This window comes from Heterodontus francisci, chromosome 6 (genome assembly GCF_036365525.1).
Source record: "Heterodontus francisci isolate sHetFra1 chromosome 6, sHetFra1.hap1, whole genome shotgun sequence".
NCBI lineage: Eukaryota > Metazoa > Chordata > Chondrichthyes > Heterodontiformes > Heterodontidae > Heterodontus > Heterodontus francisci.
In genome coordinates, this window is record NC_090376.1 from 1,432,182 (window position 1) to 1,452,930 (window position 20,749).

General features: G+C 47.8%; 2 protein-coding genes across 2 annotated transcripts in view; one reads left to right on the forward strand and one right to left on the reverse strand.

Annotated features, from left to right (window-relative positions):
- LOC137371056 (FH2 domain-containing protein 1-like) overlaps positions 1–8,899 on the reverse strand; it is a 104,767-nt gene extending 95,868 nt beyond the window's left edge. The window contains exon 1 of the mRNA XM_068032955.1: positions 7,400–8,899. Coding sequence (XP_067889056.1) covers positions 7,400–8,899 — 1,500 coding nt within the window. The remainder of the gene's footprint in view (positions 1–7,399) is intronic.
- Positions 8,900–11,584: 2,685 nt separating this feature from the next.
- Positions 11,585–12,370, forward strand: LOC137371057 (serine-rich 25 kDa antigen protein-like). The gene has a single exon (XM_068032956.1). The coding sequence runs from the start codon at positions 11,585–11,587 to the stop codon at positions 12,368–12,370; it is 786 nt and encodes a 261-aa protein (XP_067889057.1).
- The last annotated feature ends 8,379 nt before the right edge of the window (positions 12,371–20,749 follow it).

Consider the following 20,749-nt stretch of genomic DNA (forward strand, 5'->3'; position numbering starts at 1 on the left):
AGGCAGTTTCAGAAAGGACAATTTCAGGGCAGGGAACGGGAGGCAGAAAATCAGTGAATGACTGAAAGACAGAAGAAGCAAAGGTTAAAAAAGTGTGCAGCACAGGAATTGGGCAGTGTTAAAAGGCATTGATTTAAATGCAAGGAGTATAGCAAATATATCAAATTGTCAAGGGTAGCCTCGAGAGAGAGTTCATTGAAGGCATTAGAGATTGTTTTTGAGAGCAATATTTTTTTTTTATTCATTCATGGGATGTGGGCATCGCTGGCCAGGCCAGCATTTATTGCCCATCCCTAATTGCCCTTGAGAAGGTGGTGGTGAGCTGCCTTCTTAAACCGCTGCAATCCATGTGGGGTAGGTACACCCACAGTGCTGGGTTTTTTTTATTGACTTCGTAGCGGTTAGATACAACTGAGTGGCCTGCTAGATGTGGATCTGGAGTCACATGTAGGCCAGACCAGGTAAGGGCAGCAGATTTCCTTCCCTAAAGGACATTAGTGAACTAGATGGGTTTTTACAACAATCGACAATGGTTTCATGGCCATCATTAGACTAGCTTTTTTAATTCCAGATTTTAATATTTGAATTCAATTTCCACCTTCTGCTGTGGTGGGATTTGAACCCATGTCCCCAAAGCAATACCCTGGGTCTCTGGGTTACTAGCCCAGTGGCAATACCACTACACCACCGCCTCCCCTGTGTTGTGGAACCAACCAGGGAGCAGGCTATTCTAGATTTGGTATTATGTAACGAGGTGGGATTAATTAATGATTTCATAGTTAAGGATCCTCTAGGGAAGAGTGATCATAGCATGCTAGAATTTCAAATTCAGCTTGAGGGCGAGAAACTGGAGTCCCACATGAGCGGTCTGGAGTTAAACAAAGGTAATTACATAGGCATGAGGACAGATTTGGCCCTAGTGGACTTGGCAGGAAGACTAAAAGGTAGGACAGTTGATGAGCAGTGGCAGCTGTTTAAGGAGATATTCAATTCCACCCAACTAAATATATTCCAGAGAGGAAGAAAGATTCCAAGAGGGGGAGAAAAACATCCATGGCTAAGCAAGGAAGTTAAGGATAACAGAAGGACAAAAACTAAGGCATACCATATTGCAAAGGCCAGTAGCAGGCTGGAAGATTGGGAAACTTTTTAAAGATCAACAAAGGGTTACTAAAAGTAATAAAAAGAGCAAAGGTAAATTATGAAAGAAAACTAACGCAAAATTTAAAAACGGATAGCAAAAGCTTCTATAAGTATATAAAAGGGAAGAGAGTAGCTAAAGTGAATGTTGGTCCGTTGGAAGATGAGACTGGGGAGTTTATAGAAGGGAACACAGAAATGGCAGAGACACTAAATCAGTATTTTGCCTCAGATTTCACGGTAGAGGACACTAGTACCATCCCAATAGTATCAGGTAATGCAGATGTTATAGAAAGGGAGGAACTTCGAACAATCATCATCACCAGGGAAAAAGTACTGAGCAAACTATTGGGATTGAAGGCAGACAAGTCTCCCTTGTCAGTCAAGAATTTATCTAACTCTGCCTGAAAAATATTTCATGACCCTACCCCCACCGCTTCTGGGGAAGAGAGTTCCAAAGACTCACAACCCTCTAAGAGAAAAAATTTCTCCTCATCTCAATCTTAAATGGGTGACCCTTATTTTTAAACTGTGTCCCCTAGATGTAGTCTCTCCCAGAAGGAGAAACATCCTTTCAGTATTCATCCTGATGTTATGAAAGTACTTCAATTTTTTGTTAAATTTTGAGGACTTGTATTTTATTTGGGAAAACTGGAAAGGATTCCATGGATGTTCTTTTGACTGGGGTAATTGAAAGGACTAAGAGGTCTTGTTTGCAAACAAGGTCCCCCATGGTAGACTTATGGAGAAAGTCAGGAGGCATGGGATAGTGGGGAATGTGGCCAATTGGATTAAGAATTGGCTAACTGATAGAAGGCAGAGAGTGGTCTTAGATGGTAAATACTCAGCCTGGAGCCCAGTTACCAGTGGCGTGCCGCAGGGATCAGTTCTGGGTCCTCTCCTGTTTGTGATTTTTATTAACGACTTGGATGAGGAAGTCGAAGGGTGGGTCAGTAAATTTGCAGATGATACAAAGGTTGGTGGAGTTGTGGATACCGAGGAGGGCTATTGTCGTCTGCAAAGGGACTTGGATAGGTTGCAGTGCTGGGCTGAAAAGTGGCAGATGGAGTTTAACCCTGAAAAGTGTGAGGTCGTCCATTTTGGAAGGACAAACATGAATGCAAAATACTGGGTTAACGGTAGGGTTCTTGGGCATGTGGAGGAGCAGAGAGACCTTGGGGTCTATGTGCATAGATCATTGAAAGTTGCAACTCAAGTGGATAGGGCTGTGAAGAAGGCATATGGGGTGTTAGCGTTCATTAGCAGAGGGATTGAATTTAAGAGCCGTGAGGTGATGATGCAGCTGTACAGGACCTTGGTAAGGCCTCATTTGGAGTACTGTGTGCAGTTCTGGTCGCCTCATTTTAGGAAGGATGTGGAAGCCTTGGAGAGGGTGCAGAGGAGATTTACCAGGATGTTGCCTGGAATGGAGAATAAGTCTTACGAGGAAAGGCTGAACATTCTAGGCCTCTTCTCATTAGAAAGGAGAAGGATGAGGGGTGACATGATAGAGGTTTATAAGATGATCAGGGGAATAGATAGGGTAGACAGTCAGAAACTTTTTCCCCGGGTGGAGCAAAGCGTTACAAGGGGTCATAAATTTAAGGTGAAGGGTGGGAGATATAAGGGGGATGTCAGGGGAAGGTTCTTTACCCAGAGAGTGGTCGAGGCATGGAATGCCTTGCCCGGGGAAGTTGTTGAGTCAGAAACTTTAGGGACTTTCAAAAGGCTTTTGGATAGGTATATGGATAAAGGAGAATGATGGGGTATAGATTAAATTGTCCTTGACAGAGGACAAAGGATCGGCACAACATCGTGGGCCGAAGGGCCTGTTCTGTGCTGTATTTTTCTATGTTTTCTATGTTCTATGTTCTAACATGTACTGGTAGTCACCTGTCTTCAGATAGTATTCAGCAGGGGCTTTTTGCCTTAGAATAATAGAAAGTTTAAAGCACAGATAAAGGCCACTTGGCCCATTGTGTCTGCGCCGGCTGAAAAACGATCCACCTATTTTAATTCCACCTTCCAGCATTTGATCCATAGCCCTGCAGATTACGGCACTTGAGGTACATATGCAGACTCCTTTTGAATGAGTTGAGGATTTCTGCCTCTACTACCCTTTCAAGCAGTGAGTTCCAGACACCCACCACCCTCTGGGTGAAAAGGTTTTCCTCATCTCCCCTCTAATTTTTCCACCAATCACTTTAAATCTATGCCCCCTTGGGGGAGATGTTTACACAGAAGTGACTGGTCAAGATTTATAGGGGTAAGGAGGCTTGACTCTGGAGATATTGCTTTTGATTTTCCTTTGGACAGTCAGTTGGGGTGTGGATGGTGTTTTGAAAAGGAGTTTAAAAATCAACCTGAAGGACAAAACCCAGCTCAGCCTGTTCCATTTCTTTGAAAAGACTTCCAGCTTTTCCATCTCTTTGAGAAGTTCTTAGAAGCAAGTGTAAGAAATAGAGAAATTGATGCTACATTCATCCTGAAAGACCTGTTTGAAACCCCTGTTGCTGCATTTCTCCTGAGATGCTGGAAAAACCTGCTAGATAAATCCTCGACACTGCCTGAACAAATTGCTCCAGAGAAAGATCCCCACTGATAGCTGTCTACGCGTATTTGGGATGTCAAACCAAAAAAGGACAACTGACATCTTTCTATAGCTGGTCTTTTTTTTCTTCAAGAATTAGCAAGTATTTGGCCAAAGTATTCTTTTTTTGTCTTTTTTTGTAACAGAGCTCTAAAAGGAAATGTCTATTTTTTCCAGTTGACTATTTTGTGTGTGTGTCTGTGAGGAGCTAAGATAAAAAGGGAACTTTCATATTTTACTCTGTGTGTCAATGCTTTGCTTCATTACTGGTATGTCTTGTTTTATAATAAACTGATAATTTTGTTGTTTATTAAAGAAACCTGGTTGGTGTATTTTATTGAGATAAAAAGTAGAGTCTCTGATTGACCGTATTGGTAACTGGGTAAATATTTAAATATATGTTGTGACCTGTGGAGAAGTGGAACTAGAACAAACAGTGCACTCCTCCCATCTCAGTCGTAACTCTATCAAGTCCCCTTTGGATCTTATATGTTTTAATTAGATCACATCTCATTCTTCTAAAATCCAGTGGATACAGGCTCAACCTGTCCAACTTTTCCTCATAAGATAACTCCCCATCCTAGGTATCAGTTGAGTGAACCTTCTCTGAACTGCTTCTAATGTATTTATATCCTTTCTTATATAAGGAGACCAAAACTGTACACAATACTCCAGATGTGGTCTCACCAATACCCTATACAACTGTTGCAAAACAATCCTACTTTTATATTCCATTCCCCTTGCAATAAATAACAACATTCCATTTGCCTTCAAACGACAGTTTTAGATAAGGGACACAAAGAAATGTTGTTCTCATTAGCTGATGGTACAAGGACTAGGGGACACAGATTGAAGATTTTGGGCAAGAGATACAGGGGCAATGTGAGTAAGAATCCTTTTTACACAGCGAGTGGTAATGACCTAAAACTCTGCCTACGAGGCTGGTGGAGGCAGAGACAATGAATGATTTCAAAAGAAAACTGGATGGAAATAAACTTTCAGGGCTACAGGGATAGTTCAGCCAGGCAGAGGAGGGTGGTGGTGGATGGAAACTGATTGGGCTCCATTCAAAGAAGAAGTGGAGAGCTCTCAAACCATCCCGGTGGGGAATGGAGATGTAGATGAATTGGATGTCCATGGTGAAAAGGAGATGGTGAGGGCCAGGAAACCATTAAAGGGCATCACAAGAGACATGGATGGCGGAGGGAAGAGACTAGACAGGGGAGTAAAAACAGACTCGAGACAGGAAGAAATCAGTTCACAGGGCAGCAAAGATTGTTTCATGAAGATCAGTGCAAGTTTGAGGAACAGCATCTCACTTTACAATGAATTCAACAATTTTACATCATAACCTCTGCCCCCATTTTGTTGAGTTTTTTTCTCTTGTTTGTTTTAATCCCTTTACTGTGTGTTTGATTGGCTGCTAAATCATTCACACCTCATCCAGACACATCTTTTGTTTCTTTACTTGTCCCATGAAAGCTTTCGTCATTTAATCTCTCCTGCCCTCCACCCTGTCTCAGGTCTTCTCTTTTGTTCTTCTATCCCCTCCCCTCTATAGAACCATAGACGTTATGGCACAGAAGGAGGCCATTCAACCCATCGTGTCTGGATGGCTGAAAAAACTAGCCACTATCTAATCCCACCTTCCAGCACCTGGTCCGTAGCCTTGCATGTGACAGCACGTCAGGTGCATGTCCAGGTACCTTTTAAATGAGTTGAGGATTTCTGCCTCCACCACTGATCCGGGCAGTGAATTCCAGACCTTCTGAGTGAAAAAGTTTTTCCTCATGTCCCCTCTAATCCTTCTACCAATCACCTTAAATCTGTGCCCCCTTGTAATTGACCTCTCCGCTAGGGGAAACAGGTCCTTCCTGTCTACTCTATCTAGGCGCTTATAATTTTGTACACCCGTATTAAGTCACCCCTCAGCCTCCTCTGTTCTAAGGAAAACAACCCGAGCCTATCCAATCTTTCCTCATAGCTGCAACTTTTGAGCCCTGGCAACATTCTTGTAAATCTCCTCTGTACTCTCTCCTGAGCAATTATGTCCTTCCTATAATGTGGTGACCAGAACTGTACACAATACTCCAACTGTGGCCTAACCAGCATTTTATACAGTTCCAGCATTACATCCCTGCTTTTTTGATTTAGATTTAGAGATACAGCACTGAAACAGGCCCTTTGGCCCACCGAGTCTGTGCCGACCATTAACCACCCATTTATACTAATCCTACACTAATCCCATATTCCTACCACATCCCCACCTGTCCCTATATTCCCCTACCACCTACCTATACTAGGGGCAATTTATAATGGCCAATTTACCTATCAACCTGCAAGTCTTTGGGCTGTGGGAGGAAACTGCTTTTGTATTCTAAACCTCGGCCAATTAAGAAAAACATTCCATATGCCTTCTTCACCACTCTATCTACCTGTCCTGCCACCTTCAGAGACCTGTGGGCATACACTCCAAGGTCTCTCACTTCCTCTACCCCTCTCAATATCCTCCCGTTTATTGTGTATTCCCTCGCTTTGTTTGCCCTCCCCAAATGCATTACCTCATACATCCCCTTTCACTTGTTCCGAACCTATTATGTTTCTAACCTCCCAGTTCTGATGAAGGATCACAGACCTGAAACATTAACTCTGTTTCTATCCCCATTGATGCTGCCAGACCTGCTGAGTATTTCTGGCATTTTCTGCTTTTAATCCCCAATCATCCCGTCTCCCAAAGAGTCTCTGGCAGACTGAGTAAGAGGAGCTCACACAAAGGGTTCATCTAGCGACTGACTCTCCTTGTGTATGTTGAGGGTAAGAGCCATTGGAGTGATCATCCAAAGCTAGACAACCATCAATTCGGTGAAAGACCCTCTTTGGTCTGCTCGAAACTTGCTGGTCTTCCAAAGAGCTGCCAACGACCGAGTATTGCAGACTGGCACATTCCAAGGTCCAGGACCACATGCTGAGGGTTGCACTAAAACTTGGGGCAGACGCCACAAAGGCTCAATGGGGAAAGGCCAGTGTGTAAGGTCCTCCTGCCGTAGTGAACCGAGGGGCTGGAACCCGTGTAAAACCCCTCAGGCTGTATACACCAGAGAGTGCTTTTGGTTTGTAATGCAAATGTACATTGCAAATATAACCTGGAATGGCAAGTGTGGTGAGGCACCTCGTGTTCTGTATTGAAAGAAACTGATCTGTCCTGCACTTTATGAAATGTCTGATTTGAATTGTTTTATAATGTATTTTTTTTACAAATTTGATGATAAAGTATATTTTTGAGGGAGAAATAGAGAAGAGCACAGTCTGTGCTGACTGCTCACCAGCTCTGCTCTGATACACCCACCCATTACCCATTGGTAATTGGGGACTGGACTGGCACCATCACCCACGCAGGCTGATGCACCCTCTTCCCTCCCTCTGTCCTTCCCTCCCTCCCTCCATCATCCCCTCTGTCCTTCCCTCCCCCATCTTCACCCTTCCTCTCTCCGTCCTTCCCTCTGTCATCTCCCTCCCTCCCTCTGTCCTTCCCTTCCTCATGCCCTCCCTCCCTCCCTCACTCATGCTCTCCCACACTCCTTCCCTTGCTTTGTCCCTCCAAAGATCCACACCGTGATCTGCCTCGGTCGCAATTTGATGGAGCTCAGGTGCCAGTTGAGGTTTCCTCACCTGTTCCTCGCCGTTTCCCTGAGGGGACTTTGCTCGGAAGCTCCTACGAACACTGAGCCGATTCTGATCATCTTTGCGGCCAAACAGCTCCTCCATTCTTTTGGTGTCGATGTCGAAGTTCTCGGGACATTTATCGACGGTCCAGATGTTCTGCTTCCCAACCACACGGTGTTGGGGAAGAGCATCCCAGTTAAAGTTCCTCAGTGTGGATCGGCGGCTCACTCCGAACCTCCGAAAACCTCCCGGAGGAGGAGGAGGGGGAGGGGGCCCAAATCCACCAGGAGGGGGAGGGGGAGGAGGAGGGGGCCCAAATCCACCAGGAGGGGGAGGGGGAGGGGGAGGAGGGGGAGGGGGCCCAAATCCACCAGGAGGGGGAGGGGGAGGGGGAGGAGGGGGAGGGGGCCCAAATCCACCAGGAGGGGGAGGAGGAGGGGGAGGAGGGGGAGGGGGCCCAAATCCACCAGGAGGAGGAGGAGGAGGGGGAGGGGGTCCAAATCCACCGGGAGCAGGAAGAGGAGGAGGAGGGGGAGGGGGGTCAAATCCACTGGGAGGGGGACAGGAAGGGGGAAGGGAAGGGGGAGGGGGACCAAATCCAGCCAGCTGGGAGGCAGAGGGTGGCTGCCCTTGGTTGCCAAGCTGGGGAGGAGGGGGCAGTTGCCCTTGGTTACAGGGCTTGGGGGAAGGGGGTGGTTGCCCTTGGTTACTGGACTTGGGGGGAGGGGGCGATTGCCCTTGGTTATCAGACTGGGGGGAAGGTGGCGGTTGCCCTTGGTTACCGAACTGGAGAGGAGGGGGCGTTTGCCCTTGGTTACTGGGCTTGGGGGGAGGGGGATGTTGCTCTGGGTTATCGTGCTTGGGGGAAGGGGGAGGTTGCCCTTGGTTACTGGGCTTGGAGGGAGGGGGCAGTTGCCCTTGGTTATCAGACTGGAGAGGAGGGGGCGTTTGCCCTTGGTTACTGGGCTTGGGGGGAGGGGGAGGTTGCTCTTGGTTACTGGCCTTGGGGGGAGAGGGCAATTGCCCTTGTTTACTGGGCTTGTGGGGAGGGAGCAGTTGCCCTTGGTTATCAGACTGGGGGGAAGGTGGTGGTTGCCCTTGGTAACCAGACTGGAGAGGAGGGGGCGTTTGTCCTTGGTTACCGGGCTTGGGGGGAGGGGGAGGTTGCCCTTGGTTGGCAGGCTGGGGGGTAGGGAGCAGTTGCCCTTGGTTACAGGGCTCGGGGGGAGGGACGTGTTGCCCTTGGTTACAGGGCTCGGGGGGAGGGGCTTGTTGCCCTTGGTCACAGGGCTGGGGGCAAGGGGCTTGTTGCCCTTGGTTACAGGGCTTGGGGGGAGGGGCTTTTTGCCCTTGGTTACAGGGCTCGGGGGGAGGGGCTTGTTGCCCTTGGTTACCGGGCTGGGGAGGAGGGGATGAAGCTGATGTCGATTTTCCAGAAGAATCAGGAGAAAGGGGAAGTCTGAGGTCCAAATCTGAAGTTACCATGGTTACATGGGCCTTTTCCATGTTCGATGACAATCCGATTGGGTAGTTTCCAACAGCAAACCAGAAAAAAAACAATTCACATCATGTCCAGGGAGGAAAAGGCATCTTTCCAGGAATATCGGAGAGTTTAACACCAACAGGAGCAGAATGACGGAACTTCAAACCAACCAATCAATTTCCACAGCTCCTGAAAGAGGAAACACATCGTCAAGGTCGTCAATAACAACTTATGTTTATATAGCACCTTTAACATAATAAAATATTATAAGAGCTCCACAGGAGCAATATCAAACAAAATATAACACCAAAGCATATAAGGGGATATTTGGACAGATGACCAAAAGCCTTGTCAAAGAGGTAGGTTTTAAAGATCATCTTAAAACAAGAGAGGGGGAGGGAAGGAGGGAAGGAAGGAGGGAGAGAGAGAGGGAGGGAGGGAAGGAGGGAGGGAGACAGGGAAGGAAGCAGGGAGAGAGAGAGGGAGGGAAGGAGGGAGGGAGAAAAGGAAGGAAGGAGGGAGGGAGAGAGGGAAGGAAGGAGGGAGGGAGAGAGGGAAGGAAGGAGGGAGGGAGAGAAGGAGGGAGGGAAGGAGGGAGAGAGAAAGGGAAGGAAGGAGGGAGGGAGAGAGGGAAGGAGAGAGGGAGCGAGAGATTAAGGGAGAGAGGGAGAGAGGGAGGAAGGAAAGGAGAGAGGGAGGGAGGGACGGAGAGAGAGGGGGAGGGAAAGAGGGAAAAAGGCAAGTGAGAGGGAAGGAGGGAGGGAGGGAGGGATTAAAATTGGACACTCAAGAGAAGTCAAGAGAATCAGAAGACGGAGCTTCCAACACCAGAAATAATGACGGAACAAGGCCATTAGTCCAATCTCTACCTTCCTCCACAGTCCTTGTACACTCTCCCCGATCACAGACTCGCTCCACCCAGTAAAATCTGGTTCGCAGTGAGTGTCAGTAGCTTCCGGAGAGGAGGGGGCCTGAATCCCAGCAGGAATTGGGGTAGTGAGAAGCAGATATTGGAGATGATTTGATGTAAAACAGGCAGAGAGAGCTGAAGCCAGAGGTGAAACTAAAAGGAAGGAGTCAGACGCAGGCACATGTACAGAGCAATGAGCAAGAGTGAGCTGAGACTGCCCAAGGGCTCCACACCCACCTCCATTAACACCGTCAACAAACAAAACTATATCCAGGCTCAGACCAGCCCAGGTAACTTAAAGGGACAGGCACATCCTTTAACGACAAAACCATGTAGTGGTTTAAAAGGAGCAAGAGGCAGCTCTGTCAGTTCAGCACTCAGAGGGGCAGAGGGCTGTGCTTAACCACTGTAAACAGCCTCATGTTGAGGCAATGAGAAAGGGTTAATTAATAATCTAGTGGTAAAAGAACCATTAGGGAAAAGTGACCATAGTATGACCGAATTTTCCGTTAACTTTGAAAAAGATGTAGTTCAATCTGAAACTAGGGTCTTAAATCTTTGGTAGGAGGAACGGAAATGCAGAGTATTTCTTAACTGGTGAGAGATTGAAAAGTGTTGATGTCCACAGGGACCTGGGTGTCCTTGTTCATAAGTCACTGAAAGCTAGCATGCAGATGTAGCAAGCAATTAGGACGGCAAATGGTATGTCATAGAGGGAGTGCAGCAGACTGATTCCTGGGATGGCGGGACTGTCCGATGAGGAGAGATTGAGGAGATTGGGCCTGTATTCTCTGGAGTTTAGAAGAATGAAAGGTGATCTCATTGAAACGTACAAAATTCTTAAAGGAATAGATAGGGTAGATGCAGAAAGGATGTTTCCCCTGGCTGTGGGGCCTAAAACCAGGGGACACAATCTCAGAATAAAAGGCAAGCCATTTAGGACTGAGATGAGGAACTTCTTCACTCAGATGGTGGTGAATCTTTGGAATTCTCTGCCCCAGAGGGTGGTGGAAGCTCAGTCACTGAGTAAGTTCAAGACAGAGATCGATAGATTTCTAGTTGCTAATGACATCAAGGAATATGGGGATAGTGCGGGAATATGGTGTTGGGGTAGATGATCAGCCATGATCTAGAATGGCAGAGCAGTCTAGAATGGCAGAGCAGGCTCGGAGGGCTGAATGGCCTACTCCTATGTTTCCTCTGTAGGACTCACTCACCCAGGTCAAATCTTGGACAAAACAATCCTGAAACTGAAATATAATCATTGTTAAAGATGGTGGTACTGAACCCTCTGATCCTGGGTACAGGGAGTGACCCCCCCCTCTGACCCTGGGTACAGGGACTGACCCCACTCCAACCCCAGGTACAGGGACTGACCCCCCTCTGACCCCGGGTACAGGGACTGACCCCGCTCCGACCCCGGGTACAGGGACTGAACCCCCTCTGACCCTGGGTACAGGGACTGACCCCCCAACCCCAGGTACAGGAACTGACCTCCCTCTGACCACAGGGACTGACCCCCCTCTGACCCTGGGTACAGGGACTGACCCCCGCCCAACCCCAGGTACAGGAACTGACCTCCCTCTGACCACAGGGACTGACCCCCCTCTGACCCTGGGTACAGGGACTGACCCCCGCCCAACCCCAGGTACAGGGACTGACCTCCCTCTGACCATGGGTACAGGGATTGACCCCCCTCTGACCCCAGGTACAGGGACTGACCTCCCTCTGACCATGGGTACAGGGACTGACACCAACTAGAGTGTCCCTGCCCCTACCCCACACACTCTCTCCTGGGATGGGAAGCATTGATCCTGAGCCGGACACACCGCTGCTCCCAGTTGCTGCTGATCAGTTTGAACCCAGATCAAACCTGGTCCTGAACGAAAACTTTACTCACATTTCACCAGAAACTATTTGTCTGGGAGCTTCAGTGTGCATGCCCTCCTCCCGCAGAGATGAACAGCCAGTGGCCAGCAGATCCTCCCAACAGAAACCAGAATCCAGCAGCTCCTCCCAACAGAAATCAGAATCCAGCAGCTCCTCTGAACAGAAACCAGAATCCAGCAGCTCCTCCCAGAAGAAACTAGAATCCAGCAGCTCCTCCCAACAGAAAACAGAATCTAGCAGCTTTCAGAAACCAGATTCCAGCAGCTCATCCCAACAGAAACGAGAATCCAGCAGCTCCTCCCAACAGAAACCAGAATCCAGCAGCTTTCAGAAACCAGATTCCAGCAGCTCCTCCCAACAGAAACCAGAATCCAGCAGCTCCTCCCAACAGAAACCAGAATCCAGCAGCTCCTTCCAAAATAAACCAGATTCCAGCAGCTTCTCCCAACAGAAACCAGAATCCAGCAGCTCATCCCAACAGAAACGAGAATCCAGCAGCTCCTCCCAACAGAAACCAGAATCCAGCAGCTCCTCCCAACAGAAACCAGAATCTAGCAGCTTTCAGAAACCAGATTCCAGCAGCTTCTCCCAACAGAAAACAGAATCCAGCAGCTCATCCTTTCAGAAACCAGAATCCAGCAGCTCCTCCCAACAGAAACCAGAATCCAGCTGCTCCTCCCAACAGAACAAGTAGACATGACAGTGAATGATAAGATGACTAATGAGATAAGTGCATTTAAAATAAAAAACGTATTGTTTAAACTAATCAAACTCAATAAGCATACCACCCCTGGTCGGGATGGATTGCATCCACACATTTTAACGGAATCCGGGGAAGAGATAGCAGAGGCATTTTTAATAATTCATCAGAAAAGGTGCAGTGCCAGAAGACTATCTGATAATTAATATAATTCTTATATTTAAGAAGGGGGACAGAACAGCACAGGGAATGATAGAGCAGTCAGCATATCATGGGTGGTAGGAAAAATAATGGAATCCCTACCAAAGGAGAGAAGAGAACATCTAGAAAAGAAAAATCTAACAATGAGTAGCACGGATTTCAAAAGGGAAAAACTTGCTTGACCAACTTTATTGAATTTTTGAGGAGCTAACAGAGAGAATAGACAATGGTCATGCAGTAGATGTAATTTATCTAGATTTTCAAAAGGACTTTGATAAGATGCCCCATAATAGACTAATGGATAATGTCAGAGAATGTGGAGTCAGCGGACAAGTGTCAGAATCGATTGTGAGCTGGCTTCAAAACAGAAAGCAGAGAGTGGAAGTAAAGGATAATTATTCCGAGCGGCAGAAGGTTCCACAAGGATAAGAGCTGGGAACACTGCTGTTCACAATTTATATTAACAATTTGGACTTCAGAGTCAAAAACACAATTTCTAAATTTGCGGATGACGCTGAATTGGGGGGGTGGGGGTGGGTGAAGTCAATACTGCAACAGATTACAGAAGTATGTTAATAAAGGTGCAGAATCATAGTCATAGAGTTATTACAGCACAGAGGAAAGCCATTCGGCCCATTAAGCCCATACCAGTTCTCCACGGAGCAATCCAGTCAGTCCCAACCCACCGCACGATCCCCCTAACTCTGCAAGTCTATTTTTCTCAGGTGACAATCCGACTTCCTGTTGAAGTGACTGATCGTCTCCGCTTCCACCCCCCTCATGGGCAGCGAATTCCAGGTCATTACCACCGACTGTGTAAAAAAGTGCTTCCTCATAGGGGTAGGCAGTGGCATAGTGGTATTATCACAGGACTAGTAACCCAGAGACCCAGGGTATTTCTCTGGGAACATGGGTTCGAATCCCACCACAGCAGAAGGCGGAATGTGAATTTAATTAATAAATCTGGAATTAAAAGCTAGTCTAATGATGGCCATGAAACCATTGTCGATTGTTTGCAACAATCTTCAGCCAGAAGTGCCGAGTTGATGATCCATCTTGGCCTCCGCCTGAAGTCCCCAGCATCACAGATGCCAGACTTCAGCCAATTCGATTCACTCCGCGTGATATCAAGAAACGACTGAAGGCACTGGATACTGCAAAAGCTATGGGTCCTGACAATATTCCAGCAATAGTACTGAAGACCTGTGCTCCAGAAATTGCCGTGCCCCTAGCCAAGCTGTTCCAGTACAGCGACAACACTGGCAACTACCCTGCAATGTGGAAAATTGCCCAGGTATGTCCTGTACACAAAAAGCAGGACAAGTCCAACCCGGCCAATTACCGCCCCATCAGCCTACTCTCAATCATCAGTAAAGTTATGGAAGGTGTCATCAACAGTGCCATCAAGCGGCACTTGCTTAGCAATAACCTGCTCGGTGACGCTCAGTTTGGGTTCTGCCAGGGCCACTCAGCTCCTGACCTCATTACAGCCTTGGTTCAAACATGGACAAAAGAGCTGAACTCCAGAGGTGAGGTGAGAGTGACTGCCCTTGACATCAAGGCAGCATTTGACCGAGTATGGCATCAAGGAGCAAAACTGAGGTCAATGGGAATCAGGGGGAAAACCCTTTGCTGGCTGGAGTCATACCTAGCGCAAAGGAAGATGGTTATGGTTGTTGGAGGTCAATCATCTGAGCTCCAGGACATCACTGCAGGAGTTCCTCAGGGTGTCCTAGGCCCAACCATCTTCAGCTGCTTCATCAATGACATTCCTTCAATCATAAGGTCAGAAGTGGGGATGTTCGCTGATGATTGCACAATGTTCAGCACCATTCGTGACTCCTCAGATACTGAAGCAGTCCGTGTAGAAATGCAGCAAGACCGGGACAATATCCAGGCTTGGGCTGAGAAGTGGCAAGTAACATTCGCGCCACACAAGTGCCAGACAATGGCCATCTCCAACAAGAGAGAATCTAACCATCTCCCCTTGACATTCAACAGCATTACCATCGCTGAATCCCCCACTATCAACATCCTGGGGGCTACCATTGACCAGAAACTGAACTGGAGTAGCCATATAAATACCTTGGCTACAAGAGCAGGTCAGAGGCTAGGAATCCTGAGGTGAGTAACTCACCTCCTGATTCCCCAAAGCCTGTCCACCATCTACAAGGTACAAGTCAGGAGTGTGATGGAATACTCTCCACTTGCCACTTGGATGGGTGCAGCTCCAACACACTCAAGAAGCTCGACACTATCCAGGACAAAGCAGCCCGCTTGATTGGCACCCCATCTACAAACATCCACTCCCTTCACCACCGACGCACAGTGGCAGCAGTGTGTACCATCTACAAGATGCACTGCAGCAATGCACCAAGGATCCTTAGACAGCACCTTCCAAACCCGCAACCTCTACCAACTAGAAGGACAAGGGCGGCAAATACATGGGAATACCACCACCTGCAAGTTTCCCTCCAAGTCACACACCATCCTGACTTGGAACTATATCGCTGTTCCTTCATTGTCGCTGTATCAAAATCCTGGAACTCCCTTCCTAACAGCACTGCGGATGTACATACCCCAAATGGACAGCAGCGGCTCAAGAAGGCAGCTCACCACCACCTTCTCAAGGGCAGTTAGGGATGGACAATAAATGTTGGCCTGGCCAGCGACGCCCACATCCCATGAATGAATAAAAAAAAAAATTCCCCCTGTATCTCCTGCACAAAACCTTCAATCTGTTTCCCGAGTCCTTGTATCATTAATTAATGGGAACAGTTTTTCCTTGTCTAACTTATCTAAGCCTGTTATAATCTTCTACACTTCTATTAAATCTCCCCTCAATCTCCTTTGTTCTAAGGAGAACAATCTCAGCTTTCCCAACCTAACCTTGTAACTAAAATCCTCCATCTCTGGAACCATTCTGGTAAATCTCCTCTGCACCCTCTCAAGGACCCTCACATCCTTCCTGAAGTGTGGTGACCAGAACTGGACTCAATACTCCATTGGGGCCTAACCAGAGCTTTATAAAGGTTCACCATAACTTCCCTGCTTTTGTACTCAATGCCTCTATTTATGAAGCCCAAGATCCCATATACTTTACTAACCACTCTCTCAATATGTCCTGTCACCTTCTAAGATCGATGCACATGCACGCCCAGGTCCGTCTGTTCCTACACACTCTTTCGAATTGTGCCTTTAAGTATATATTGCCTCTCCCTATTCTTTCTGTCAAAATGCATCACCTCACACTTCTCTGTATGAAATTCCATCTGCCACCTCTCTGTCCATTCTGCTAGCCTATCTATGTCCTGTTGCTAGTGGTTCATTTCATCCTCACTGTTTGCCTCACCTCCAAGTTTGGTGTCATTGGCAAATTTTGAGATTCTATTCTGTATTCCAAGATCCAAGCAAGTTATAATGGGTAAGTAATTGGTAAATGAAGTTCAACACAGATAAATGTGACATTGTACATTTTGGCAGGAAGAATAGAGAGATCTTATCACTTAGAAGTGGAGTCTCGGTGGGGTAGAGAAACAGAGGGGTCTCAGAGTGCAAATACACCAATCACTAAAAGTTGCACCACAGGTTAACAAGGCCATAAAAAAAAGCAAACCAAGCACCAGGCTTTATTTCTAGAGGAATAGAATTGAAAAGTAGGAAATTTATGCTAAATGTGTATCGAACCTTAGTTCGACCACATTTAAGAGTACTGTGTGCAGTTCAGTCACTATATTATAAAGAGGATATAGATAGGGTGCAGAGAACATTTACAAGGATGATACCAGAAATATGTGGGTCTACATATCAGGAAAGGATTGACAGACTGGGTCTGAGAAGGGCCCTCCCCGTCAGATCCTTTCTGCACGCCCGAAGTCTCGCCCCCTCCGCACAATGCCCCTGCGGTGGCTGTGGTGGGGAAGAGACGGTTGCTCACCTCCTCCTGGAATATGTCTTTGAAAAGCAGGTGTGGAAAGAGATGCAGTGGTTTTTGTCGAGGTTCATCCCAAGCAGCTCTGTAACACAGGAGTCTGTGCTCTACGGGCTGTTCCCAGGGACGCACACCGAGACAAACATCAACTGCTGCTGGAGGACTATCAATTCGGTGAAAGACGCCCTTTGGTCTGCCCGAAACTTGCTGGTCTTCCAGCGCAAAGAGTTGTCCACCACCGAATGTTGCAGACTGGCACATTCCAAGGTCCAGGACTACGTGCTGAGGGACGCACTAAAGCTTGGGTCAGCCGCAGCAAAGGCTCAATGGGGAAAGACCACAGCGTAAGGTCCCCCCCACCAAGATGAACTGAGGGGCTGGATCCATGGGAAACCCCTCAAACTCTTTCGGAAAAAATTTCATTTGCTGTAAAATGTAAAAATGTTAATGGCATGACAAATGAAATGGAAGGGTTGTGAGGCAACTCATGATTGTATTGAAGGAAACTGATCTCCCTTGCAATGTTTGTATTTTTTGGTGCTGTTTGAAACTGGTAATGTAATTTTTACAGATTTTTATGAATAAAGTATATTTTGGAAATAAAAAATAAGACTGGGTCTCTTTTCTCCTGGAAAAAAAGACTGAGCGATGACCTAATAGAGGTCTTTAAAAGGTTTTGTTACGATGGATAGAGAGAGAATGTTTCCTCTCGTGGTGAAGAGTAGAACTAGAGGCCATTGATTGAAGACAGTCATAAAGAAATCCAATTGGGAATTCAGAACTACTTGACCCAGAGAGTGGTGAGAATGTGAAACGCACTACCACAGGGAGTGGTGGAAGTGAATAGTATCGATACTTTTAAAGGGAAGCTAGACAAGCACATGAGGGAGAAGGGAATAGAGGGTCATGATGATAGATTTAGCTGAGGAAGGATAGGAGGAGTCTCAAACAGAGCATAAACGCCAGCACGGACTGCTTGGGATGAATGGCCTGTTTCTGTGTTGTATATCCCATGTAATGCTGTCATCATACCCCAGTAAGAGTCAGCTTTTGTAGACCTGTATCCTAGCAAGACTGGGAATTATGGAATCATTGTCAGTCATGTCTCTCCGACAGTGCAGTGCTCCCTCGAACACTCTCGCCTCTGACAAAGAAGGTGCTACAATCAAGTCCCACTGAAGAACTCAAGCATGAAAATCAAAGCTGATATTCCAGTACAGTACTGAGGGAGTGCCACACTGTCAGAGGGAGCGCTGCACTGTCGGAGGGTCAGTACTGAGGGAGCGCTGCACTGTCGGAGGGTCAGTACTGAGGGAGTGCTGCACTGTCGGAGGTGCTGTCTTTCGGATGAGGTGTTTAGCCAAGGCCCCTTCTGCCATTTCAGGTGGATGTAAAAGATCCCATGGCATTACTTTGAAGAGCGGGGGAGTTCTCCCCAGTGTTCTGGTCAATATTTACCCCTCAATCAACATCACAATAACAGATTATCTGGTCATTATTACATCGCTGCTTATGGGATCTTGCTGTGTGTAAATTGGCTGCCTTATTTCCTACAACAGTGACCTCATTTCAGGTCTGCATTGGGACGTCCTGTGGTTGTGAAAAGTGCTTCAGAAATGCAAGTCTTTTCTTTACCTTTTACAAAGGGCGGTGGACATACGGAGCACCCACCCACAAAAAGCTGTTGAGGCTGGGGTGGGGAGGGGTGTCAATTGAAAATGGTATGGAGTTAATGGGATATGAACATAGACGGGTGAATGGAGTTAAGATACAGATCAACCATGATTTAATTGAGCAACCTTCTTTCGCCTCGTTATCTCGAGAGACAATGGGTAAGCACCTGGAGGTGGTCAGTGGTTTGTGAAGCAGCGCCTGGAGTGGCTATAAAGGTCAATTCCAGAATGACAGACTCTTCCACAGGCGCTGCAGATAAAATTGGTTGTCGGGGCTGTTACACAGTTGGCTCTCCCCTTGCGCTTCTGTCTTTTTTCCTGCAAAATACAGATCAACCATGATTTAACTGAGCAACAGAACAGGCTTAATGGGCTGAATGGCCTATTCCTTGTCCTAATATTTCAGAACAGCCACAGATTAAGCAACCACTGTTATTACAGCACATCGGGAATGCAAGCAGGCCTGGGCAGGTTAGTGTCCCACCCTGTGAATAGCTGCAACAACCTGTCTGTATCACAGCAGCTGGCAAAGCAAACCATTCCAGCATCGCACTTCCGGCGTCTCCTCCCTCACCCCCGGAGCACACAGCGGCTCAACTCAGGATTTGGGGCTGGGGGCTTTAGGGGGTCCTGGGATGGGGCTCTGAGGATGGAGTCCAGGCTGGGGACCCTGAGGATCTGGGTTTGGGATGGGGGTCCAGTCTGGGGGTCTGGGTCAGAAATGGGGGATCCAGGCAGGGGGTTTGGAGATGGGGGCCCTGGCTGGGGGTTTGGGGATGGGGGTCCAGTCTGGGGATTTGGGGGTGGGGGCCCCGGGGATCTGGTCAGGAATGGGGGATCCAGGCTGGGGGTTTGGGGGTGTGGGTTCAGGCAGGGGTTTGGGGGGTTCAGGCTGGGGGTTTGGGGGTGGAGGTTCAGGCTGGGGGTTTTGGGGGTGGGGGCTCAGGCTGGGGGTTCAGGCAGGGGTTTTGGGGTTCAGGCTGGGGGTTTTGGGGGTGGGGGTTCAGGCTAGGGGTTTGAGGGGTTCAGGCTGGGGGTTTTGGGGGTGGGGTTCAGGCAGGGATTTTGGGGGTGGGGGTTCAGACGGGTTTTGGGAGATCAGGCTGGGGTTTTGGGGGTGGGGGTTCAGGCTGGGGGTTTTGGGGGTGGGGTTCAGACAGGGGGTTTGGGGAATCAGGCTGGGGGTTTTGGGGGTGGGGATTCAGGCTGGGGTTTTGAGGATGGGGGTTCAGGTTGGGGTTTTGTGGGTGGGGTTTGGGTTCAGGCTGGGGTTTTGGGGATGGGGATTCAGACTGGGGTTTTGGGGGTGGGGTTTTGGATTCAGACTGGGGTTTTGGGGGTGGGGTTTTGGGTTCAGGTTGGGGTTTTGGGGATGGGGTTTGGGGATGGGGGTTCAGGCTGGGATTTTGGGTTCAGGTTGGGGTTTTGGGGATGGGGTTCAGGTTGGGGTTTTGGGGATGGGGTTTGGGGATGGGGGTTCAGGCTGGGATTTTGGGTTCAGGTTGGGGTTTTGGGGATGGGGTTCAGACTGGGGTTTTTGGGGTGGGGTTTTGGGTTCAGGTTGGGGTTTTGGGGATGGGGGTTTAGGCTGGGGTTTTGGGGATGGGGTTCAGGCTGGGGTTTTGGGGATGGGGTTCAGGGTCAAGGTGATTCAACAATTTATCCATTACTATGGGGAATTATGAGATTATTGTAGTGTTATGGGAAATTGCCCCATTACAAGAATGCGGGTCTTCACTGCCTGTGTGGTATTTTGGGATGGTTCCCCATTATTCAGGATTGTCCCTATTGGTTGCATGGTAGTTTGGGAGAACATGGGGGTACTGTAGCATTGTGATTATGTTGAAAGGCCAGAGACATGAGTTCAAATCCCACCATGGCAGCTGGGGAATTTAAAATTCAGTTCATTGAATAAATCTGGAATAAAAAAAACAATCTTAGTAATGGTGCCATGAAACTATCGATTGTTGTAAAAACCCATCTGGTTCACTAATGTCCTTGAGGGAAGGAAATCTGCTGTCCTTACCTGGTCTGGCCTACATGTGACTCCAGTCCCACAGCAATGTGGTTGACTCTTAACTGCCTTCTGAAATGGCCCATCAAACCACTCAGTTGTCAAGTAGGCAGATCACCGCCCTCACAAGAGTAATAAATACTGGCCTCGTCAGTGAAGCCCACATCCTATTTAACACAAAGAATTACAACAACTTGCACTTTTAATGCAGTAAAACCTCCCACAGCACTAATGAGTTCCTAATATTGCATGTTATTGACTAGATCTCTTAATTTTTATTCATTCATGGGATGTGGGCATCACTAGTATGACCAGCATTTATTACCCATCCCTAATTACCCTTGTGGTGGTGGTGGTGGTGGTGAACCATTGCAGTCCATCTGGTGCAGGTACACCCACAGAGCTGTTAGGAAGGTTGTTCCAGGATTTTGACACAGTGACAGTGAAAGAACAGCGACATATTCCCAAGTCAGGATGGAGTACGGCCTGGAGGGGAACTTGCAGAAGGGTGAACATTTAAGGTGGTAGATGGGGTGTCAATCAAGCGGGCTGCT

What these genes read in the sequence shown, in the direction of transcription:
- LOC137371057 (XM_068032956.1), top strand. Translation starts at nt 11,585, where the DNA reads ATGGGAAGCATTGATCCTGAGCCGGACACACCGCTGCTCCCAGTTGCT.